The 10,132-nt window shown below is 35.5% G+C and overlaps 2 protein-coding genes across 2 annotated transcripts in view; both read right to left on the bottom strand.

The window, feature by feature from the left end:
• Positions 1-858: 858 nt before the first annotated feature.
• Positions 859-2,649, bottom strand: LOC129756746 (CLIP domain-containing serine protease B14-like). Its single transcript, XM_055753739.1, has 2 exons — positions 1,781-2,649; positions 859-1,514 (listed from the first exon to the last, which is right to left on the bottom strand). Exons 1-2 carry the CDS (start codon positions 2,626-2,628, stop codon positions 914-916), a joined length of 1,449 nt encoding a protein of 482 aa, XP_055609714.1. The 5' UTR covers positions 2,629-2,649; the 3' UTR covers positions 859-913.
• A 1,081-nt stretch (positions 2,650-3,730) lies between these two features.
• The window catches only part of LOC129752833 (uncharacterized), a 13,162-nt gene continuing 6,760 nt past the window's right edge, over positions 3,731-10,132 (bottom strand). Inside the window, exon 3 of the mRNA XM_055748615.1 lies at positions 3,731-3,874. Within this exon, the coding sequence (XP_055604590.1) occupies positions 3,731-3,874 (144 nt within the window). The remainder of the gene's footprint in view (positions 3,875-10,132) is intronic.

The raw sequence follows: 10,132 nt of genomic DNA, 5'->3' as shown, positions 1-10,132 counted from the left end.
TCATGCTTTAAATCGATAAATTTCAAAATCCTGCTTTCTGTCCTTCGACCACGAAGAACAGTTTTAAAGTTCAGACTGCTGAGCGCCTAAGCTTCCAGCTTAGTTTAGTTTGCAGAACGACATCTAGATGACAGCACAAGCAAAGCACCGAAAAGCTTTGTAAACCTATATATGAAAAGGGATGTTAGAGAGCTTAAAGGAGATGTTAAAAAGCAACGAACTTCAGTGTTCGTAGTTTCTAGCGCCACCTAGCATTCAAAGCTAGAACAAAAATGGAAAATTTCAGAAAATGATAGGCGCTACGGCTAACCTATCTATGAAAGATCCTGTTCTGAAAAAAAACTATTACCTAGTAGAAGATAGTTTGAAAAGGCAATTTGAATAGTCAATTTGCTAAGCATGTTATGGTTTTCTTCAACACAATTCGTTTTCGTTCGACTTTTTGTTCAAGAATTCATAATAAAAGATTTAAATAAATATCCAAAACATTCAGACTTTGAATAATAAGGCATGTGATATTTTGTTAGATAAAAAAGAAAACATTTACTTCTACTATTCAAGTCCCTTTAAAAAAATATTTTTTTGCAACCATGTTGAAGATTTCTTAGTTTTGAATCACACTGAGTTTTGAATATGTAATCGATGCTAAATTTTCCAACAACAATCACTTTTGGTGGACCATATAGAGTTGTTTTTGACATTTCTTACGCACACTTGCTGAGCGTGTACAGATGAGACGAGACAATTAACCTCAAAAACTCTCGGTACAAAAAAACAGGCAGCAGGTCGAAACACGTGGTCGTTTTTTGAGGTTAATTGTCCCAAAACTGAAAAGCGTTGGTGGAACAACCAGCATAATAACACGAACACTATCAGCGGCAAATAGGACTATATCGTTTATTTGAAATATTAGCTAAAGGTCATCTTTCAGCACGCTGGTTATCCAGTTGTTGTAGCTCAAAACATTCATAAACATATTTGACATGCTATTTTCGCATGATGAATAACCGACAGAGTAAATACCTTTCAAGAAATATCGATTCTTCCGATCAACGTTTTTAACGTACTGCAAGGGAGCTCCGCCCATAAAATAGGAACAATCCTTTTGTTTCTCGAGGTGATATGAGCCGCACAGTAAATTGTTGTCATTTTTTAGTAAAATTTTAAGCTTCCTGTATTTCACCTGGCAGTCCGCAAAACTGTCCAGCGAAACTTTTTCGCGTTGAAGAATGGTTGAATTTCCACCAACTCTTTTCCATCCAGTAATGGTATAATTACCGCCATCATTTAAGACAGGCAGACATATTGGTTTCACGTTGGGCTTCGTCAGGTCCGCTGGATATTTGAGTTTCAAGATCGCAAGGTTGTTGCCGTATCGTGGATTGTTGAAGTTGGAATGCTTGATGTATTCTAAAATATCTATCGACTGTATGCGAGTGGTAATTTTTTGACGCTTTCTTGTTTCCGTGTCCGGATTTGTTGCCAGATTGTATTCTCCCAGGCGGACCGATTTTCTGGAAATAGAACACATTTACGGTTTAAGTAGGTTTTTGTTTATGTTTTCAAACAAATTCTGCTTAACGCAACATTTTAGAATGACATTGATTTCAAATTTAGTTCATTTCAAAGTATTGAAAAAACGAACGAGTTTGAGGAAAAAAATCAACTCCACCTGAAAAACAAATTGCATATATTTTTACATTCAACCTCAATATTGCGGGATGTTGATAAAACCAAACTCATGAAAATGTCTAATACAAAGGTCTATGATTACACTTACAATTTTAAACGCATAGATGCTTCGCCTACACAATGCCCTACTGTCAAAACGTAGCGTGGGTGTATCAAGGCGCCATTACACATAGCCACTACGCGTGACGTGCCCGTTACTTGAAATTCCAGTATGGCTGTCCATGGGTATTGTAAAAATAGAAGTTTTTTATTCTCTTCCACCTTCAAATCATACGAGTCGAGGCCACAATTTCCTAAGTTTAACAAATTCTTCTGCTTAGCTTTGTCCTGATGACTGTTGATCCACTTCAAGTAGAACGGTACATCGGAAAAAATGGCGTATTGCGTGGGGTCGCAGTGATTATCTTTATCAGATTTCACTCCACTACTCACTAAGCCTCTGATGTACCAAGATGATCCTAGTTTGAAAAATATTCCTCCTCCGCTATCACCGTCACAAACATTCGACGTGTTTTTATTTCCAGCGCAAAATTGACTTCCATCATCTGACAGATACTTTTTGTAATGCTTTTCATTGCTTTTTATGCAGGTTTTACGGTCTTCTAATTGTAAAGATACAAATTGAAGAATGTCCATGCCCGTCTTTTGGCCGAAATCACCTGTTCCCCAACCGGCAACCGATCCGGGGGAGTTGATCGTGTTATCGATTTCAGCTTTCTGTACAGACCACAAACAAATCGGCTGGATGTAGTCGGTGTATTCGATGTCATCTTCCAATCGTAATAAAGCAATGTCGTGATGATAAATCTGCTCATTGAATTCCGGATGAAGAATCACCTCTACAACCTCGTGCACTTGAGTGTGTTCGGATGGAGCACTGCGGTTGTGCAATCCAAGTTTGACGTAGAACATATTTGCTTCCAAAAATTTGGGCATAGTGCAGTGAGCAGCTGGAATGAGAAATTAAGTATTAATAATTATGAATTAAATTTATAGAACTCATTATATTAGTTCATAACATTGAATTAAAAAAAGTACATAAAACCAGTTATGGGCGCCTCCAGATTTGTCCCTTTTGAATAAATAAAACAAAATACCAAGATTGCATATTGAAAACATTAAACAATAAGATAAAAAGCTACATATATTTTTTCAATAGGCTATGGAAGTACAAAATTTTACAGCGATATTGGATGAAGTCGAATGTAAAAAAAACTGCTTCAAAATTGAATTTAATATAAATATTTTCTGGGTATATTGAGTGTATTTGGGAAAAAGGTAAGTAAGATAACGTTGTTAGTAATGTTTTTTTTTTTATTATGTGCGTCATTAACCTAATTTGCGTATGTATCCAGCTCTAATACGCTTGTAAAAGATGGTGAGATATTAGAGCTGTTAATAATTACAACTTTAAAATAGTGATTTCTCAGTTGAAACCCAAGTATAGGATATCAAAAGAAGCACAAGGAATAATGTAACTGTGTAGCCGATACCCAGTAAACATGAATCGGCAGAGAGGTAACTCAAATCGACAGAGGGATCGTATCGATCTCTCTTGCGATTTTGCATCATTTAATCGGTAGAGAGGAATACACCACACGCGTGCCTTGGGTGAGTGACACGAAATAATCTAAGACACGCCCTCCGGAGAAACACACGAAAACAACCCGAATCGTGTTTGTATGTTTCTCTTCAAGACGCGTGTTTGCCTGCATGCGAAGTCGACTGCTACGATTGAAAGCATGCATATAAAAAAACACGGAGATAAATGCGACCACACCGTACGAGAGTACGATTCAAACTGATTTCGCATGTACGCATTCGTATTCGTTGCCTCTAGGTATCTCGGCAGGACAAACCGAATGAGAATATTTGCGTTCTTGGAGTGTCGCTGAAATTAACCGTTTTATTCTACGTTCGGTGACTCAACTCTCAATTTTTTACATGCTCTGTCGATTTTTGAGAGGACGCGCTTACTGGGTAATAGCGGACAGAACACTCTCTCGGCCGATAGGCCTCTCTGAGTCGATAATCTCACTCAATCGTGCTTACACTCACACGCGACGGCTAAGCTGTCGTGTCGGGAGCGATCGCCAGTCAACTCACGATCTTCGGCGCGAGTGGGTGGATGTCTCCCGTTCAGTCGATAGGAACGGAAACAAGCTTTCCACAATGGCAAATTCTGCCAGGAGATATTTTTTTTATTTGGTTGAACGGGAGACTCGAGATATATTTCATTGCGGAAGCGGAATAGTGTTTGTTGGCTATTGAAAACAATCAAAGTAAGTGCAGATTGCAGTTTTGCTGCAGATTAAAGTGATGGAGTAGGAGTGGAAAGAAAAAGTGAAACGCGGCGAAAAAAAGGAAAAGAATCTTGCTGAATTAATCCAAATTCTCACGGAGCAAAAGGTATGTTAAATAAAAGCTGTGATAAAAGTGCTTTGTTTATCTTTTTGGGAAGATACTTCTTATTGTGTTTTAATGACAGGCTGTAAGCAAGAGGTAAACAAAGGTTTAAGGGGCTCGGTTAAATTTAAAACGACATGTTTGAGAGTGGGCGTTCCTTTCAACGAATGAGCAAGCATCAGGGGGCACGGATTCTACCCCTGTTACAACTTCTCATTTGTTATGTATAGTATTTTTATTGCTCGTTTGCTTTCGCCTTGAATGATGTGCTCGACTCTCAGTGTGAAATAGAATATTCTAAATGAATAGAGCGATTCAATACAGCTGCAAAAGAAATCTATAGAGCCATTCATATCGTTTTTATGTTATTATTTATGGTTTTCAAAATGAATAGAGCGATTCAATACAGCTGCAAAAGGAAATCTATAGAGCCATCCTTATCGAATAGACACGAATGCCACAAGGTGGTAAAGTGTCATAAATAAAACCAAAAAATTGTAAAGTTGGGGAGGATATTTGCAAAAATCTTTTACCGAACAATTGCTTCAAAATATTGACAAAATTTTATTTTTATATGACGATTCAGATAAGTTCATTCAACTTTTGTCGTTATAAGGCTGGAACAAATATCAATTTCTACTTTTGTCACCCTTCGAAATTTCCAAAATCCCGAAGGGGGAATAAATAGAGTTTGAAGTATTTTAAGTGAATTTCAAATAAAAATTCAAATATCTGAAAAATTACAAGACCAAGAACCAAACTTTGGAAGATGGAAGTTAATTCACATTTTGTATTCTTGATTTTAATTAATTTTTCGATGAAAAAAAATATTTGATTCATAGGTTTCGTGCAATAATATAGTATGGAATTTGGTTGGATACAAGCTTTCGTGCAATTTATTAAAATTTATTTGTTTTTGGCATTATTTTTTATTGTCCCCCCCCCTCGCGATGTTCCAACTCCGAGTGACAAAAGAAGGATTTGGAATTTGTTCCGGCCTAATTGCCTCAAATGATAGTTGAATAGTCAGGATGATCTGATTATAATACTGCTTACTGTTCATTGGCACAAATTAAAATTCTATTTGAAATATGTCTTCAAATAAAGGTTGAGCAGCAAAGATGTATATCTGAAACAGAAAACAAAAACTACAACGGCTTTTAAAAAAAGAATAAATTTAAAAAATAAACTTAATAAAACAATCGAAACAGAAATAAGTAGAGATTTTTTTTATTTGAAAATACAAGTGATGTTGGATTGTTTAACAGAATTTGTGGTGAGTATGGAAATTAGAGTTGTCGAACTACTTTCCCGTTACGAAGTAACGGGGTTTCCTACCAAGGATTTAATTTTGCAATTAGGGAAGGTCCACGTGAACTAGAATTGAGAAGGAAGGATAATTTTGCGTAATCTGATCCTAACGATCATATCTTTTCCCCTGATTGCTGTAAACTCGTACCGTCAAACGGGGCATCATGCAAAAGCAGGGTTAGATGCAACATTTGTATACCACAACACTCATTCAATTTTATTTCAATATACTGTAATAAAGTTATCATTGAATGATAACAAATTGATGATGACATAGTTTTTAACATCGTGAAAGCGAATTTTAAAGTTTTTGATTCTCATAAAAAAATAAAAAAATCGAGCAATAGATGAACAAATTTTTACATTTTTCGATGACGTAAAAAACTTTACCTAGTATGACGGATTGGCTTAATGATATCACCTACAAACTTTATATTGCGTTCATTATCCTATACCACCACTGTTGGTGTATAAATATTTTTCGGACAATCACCAAATTTTTTGAAATAAATATTTTTATAATTCAGATAGCTGTCTGGGGAAAAATGCAACAAAATACAAATCAGAATTAAATCTCATAAATTTCGTTTCTACATGCTGGGATATGATAGTTTTTCATTTAGCGTTCGTTAACATTAAGATTCCATCCATCTTAAGATTTATTTTCATGATTTAAACTAATAGAATATTTTGTAGTATTTTTTACCCCTAAATGTATGCAGCAGATAAACACTTTTTTCTTAAAACCATTTTTGACAGAAAAAAATGTAGAATTTAATTCGAACAAAACAAAAAATTACTGCAATTGGTACTTTATGCGTTATGACATCACAAATGTATAAAAAACTTTAATTTTCATACGATTTCATTTGATTTTTCATTAATTACAGAGTTTGTTGCAACTTACCCCTTTTTCTTAGTAGGGTGAAAATCGCATGTTTTTGAAAATTTAAAAATAACTGGTAAAACCAATATTTTTTCTGACTACGTCAATTTGGTGTCCCATCAACCTTAAAACTTTTGATGTACAAGAGGTATAATTATCTGTAAGCATTAAGATTTTAGAAGCCATTGAAGTTGAAAATAGTTGCATGTTGCCCCAGATGACGGTACTGAATTTATCTATAGCAAAAAGGCCTCAAATATTAGAGAGAAAATTGCAAAATTGAGCAGAAAAAAACGAAAAATAGAGATTCGACTTCGTAGTAAATTAACTTCCAATTACTTCAAAAAGTTATGCTTCAAAATACCAATGAACAACAAGAAGAGTGGAGGACCAACATGAAAAGAGTTTTGAAGGTTCACTTAATGAATCTCCGTTGGATCGGGAGGACCAACAAGAAGAGTGTTCTGAAGGTTCACTTTATGAATTTCCGTAGGATCGGGAGGGCCAACATGAACAGTGTTCTGAAGGCTCACTTTATGAACTTCCGTTGGATCGGGAGGACCAACAAGAAGAGTGTTCTGAAGGTTCACTTTATGAATTTCCGTTGGATCGGGAGGGACAACATGAAAAGTGTTCTGAAGGCTCACATTATGAATTTTAGTTGGATCGGGAGGACCAACATGAAGAGTGTTCTGAAGGTTCACTTTATCGATATGCGTTGGATCGGGAGGACCAACATGAAGAGTGATCTGAAGGCTCACTTTATGAATTTCCGTTGGATCGGGAGGACCAACAAGAAGAGTGTTCTGAAGGTTCACTTTATGAATTTCCGTTGGATCGGGAGAACCAACATGAAAAGTGTTCTGAAGGTTCACTTTATGAACTTCCGTTGGATCGAGAGGACCAACATGAAAAGTATTCTGAAGGTTCAAAGAAAAAGTTGGGACGGGAGGTCTTCAACTTAGCTTTGGATTAGAAGATCAATGTTGATGAAAACTCCGATTCGAGATCCAGCGACAATATTAAGGGCTTGGTACGATACGTGGGATGGATTTCGTTCGAAAGCGAACAGTTTATGTGGCTAGGCGTGTTGTTTAATCAGCGTTGTGAAAATTTATTATAGATTAAAGACTTTTCTGATAAAAAGGAATACCATTTCGATCTGCCCACTTCGTGTTGGCAGAGTTGATAGAAATGGAACAATATAGTAAAAAAAGCTTAAGGAGAGTAAACTGGGTCAGCTGCCAGGGTAGCCAACGAAATTCAAGATTATTTTAGAACGAACACTTAGTATGATTAGATCACATTTGCTCACGGTTTTGACTTAAATGAAGCATATAATGTATTGCTTTGGCTTTAGCTAATTGATAGAGTAAGATGATCCTCTGAGCTTCCTGAGATGTACATATTCCGTTCGAGCATCGAAAAGATCCATAACCCGATAAAAGTTTTATGACGGTAACTCTGACGGTAATATATGTTGACATAAGTAAGCACAAAAGGATGTTGTTTGATTTTTAGCACGAGGAAAAGAAATAAAAAATCAGTGCGTTTGCATATTTTCAAACTAAAATTTTAACTGAAACCTTTTTGTTTTTGTTTTGTTTTTTAACTTTTGTGTAGGGGGGAGATGTGTAGCCGATAATAGCGGATAGAACACTCTCTCGGCCGATAGGCCTCTCTGAGTCGGTAATCTCACTCAATCGTGCTTACACTCACACGCGACGGCTAAGCTGTCGTGTCGGGAGCGATCGCCAGTCAACTCACGATCTTCGGCGCGAGTGGGTGGATGTCTCCCGTTCAGTCGATAGGAACGGAAACAAGCTTTCCACAGTAACTTAACCATACCAGAATTTGAAAGTTACAAAGATAATATTGCTGATAAAAAATACCCTTTCAATGAGCACATTTTGTTGTTTTAGAACGTAGATGAGCACATTGAAAAAATAGCATGTAATGTCTTGTGCTGATGATGGTAAAAGGATCGTAGAAGAAGAAGAAAGGGTGCTTAAAGCTGGTAATTTGGTCATGGTTGAAATCGAGGAAGTACAACCGGACGGCGCACACAGAGGTAAATGCACCTATCAGGCGATTAAAATTATTTGCGGACAAACGGTAAACGATAGACATTTGATGTCTTCGCAACATTTTTATATTTTTGGATGATCTATCAAATTCTTGAAAGAAAAAATAGACTTTTCTACCTGGAAGGGAGATAAAAAAAATATTTCTTGAAATTAATTGTTTAGAGACTTGATGTCCTCACAAAAGTTGTAGATCTTATTATTTAAAGCAACTTTGTTGAAGACATTATAAAGATCGCATGAAAATCATAAAAGTAACGAGCATTTTAAAAATAACGAGAATTTTCACAAGTTATTTTGAGTTTTTATTTAATATCTTTTTTAGTATACGATTTACAAACTTGGTATATTTTAGAAAGTTGTTCAAATTGTAAAAACACACGATTTTGTAGAACATTTCAAATACATATTTCAAATAAGAAAGGAGATATACTACAAAATATCCAAAATAATACCTTTTTCAGTAAGTTATAACCTTAAGAGTTCGGACGAGTTCGTATAATTTTTTGAGTGGATTTTGTTGGTCAAGATATTGGCTTTCCATTGGTATATAAATTAAACATTAGTTTTGAATAGATATTTTACAAACAAGCAATAAAAATGAGCTTTTTCCTTTTAAACCAGGAAAAATTGAGGGTTTTTTCTTCGAGTTTAAGTGTTTCTAAAGGAAAAAGCGCATTATTGATTGCTTGTTTGTAAAAAATCTATTCATAACTGATGTTTAATTTATATATCAATGGAAAGTCAATAATTTAACCAACAAAATCCACTCAAAAAATTATACGAACTCGTCCGAACTCTTAAGGTTATAACTTTCTAAAAAATGGCATTATTTTGTATATTTTGTAGTATATCTCCTTTTTTAGTTGAAATATGTATTTGAAATGTTCTACAAAATTGTGTGTTTTTACAATATGAAAATATGAAAATGTTGCCAAGACATCAAATGTCTATCGTTTACCGTTTGTCCGCAAAAAATTTTGATCGCTTATGGGGTGCATTTACCCCTGTGTGCGGCGTTTTCGGATCATGCCTTTCTTCTTCGTCTTCAGGCACGAAATAAGAATCCAAAAATGGTTTGAGTTTGTAAGTTGAAGTTTCAAATACTCCTAAGCTGCCCAAGGAAGATGTAAGCATATCATTGTGTGGGCGAAGTTTGACATAAAGAACGGAAGCATGAATGCTGTCTATCGTATTAACTTCGTTGTTATGCATCGCTAATGTTACAGAACACTCCTGTACCTACTCTCCGATGAGGCATTATGTGGTTTCCACCAGAGATGAATAATCCATTTGGTTAAAAATCCCCAAATAAAAAGTTGTTTCCACAATGATGACCACCTTATTTCACATTTTGAAGTACGTACAAATTTCCCTGCTTAGAATGATGTATTTGCATCCCAGTTCACATTCAAAACACGCATAATTTTTTAACCCAACCGTTTGCCGAAGACTTCGCGGAGTCACTATCAAAACGAAAAGAGTTTCCGTATTATAGCTTCGCTAGTATATGGTTTATACACCTATTACATCACAACGTCCTCCAAGATACAAGATTGGCGTAGAAAAATTTGCAAAATCGTTATTCCAAACAACATTAAAGGGTGATACGGTCAAAATTTGGTCAATATCAACTTGACGTATTTCTTTCAATTTTGCATTTAAAAAACCTGAACACCTCTCATTATGAAGGTGTGTGTGTGTGTGTAGAATGTTGCTCCTATTTTGATTTTGGAATTCACTCTTCAGTTAT

This window comes from Uranotaenia lowii, chromosome 3 (assembly GCF_029784155.1).
Source record: "Uranotaenia lowii strain MFRU-FL chromosome 3, ASM2978415v1, whole genome shotgun sequence".
NCBI lineage: Eukaryota > Metazoa > Arthropoda > Insecta > Diptera > Culicidae > Uranotaenia > Uranotaenia lowii.
This window is presented reverse-complemented; position numbering and strand designations above follow the sequence as displayed.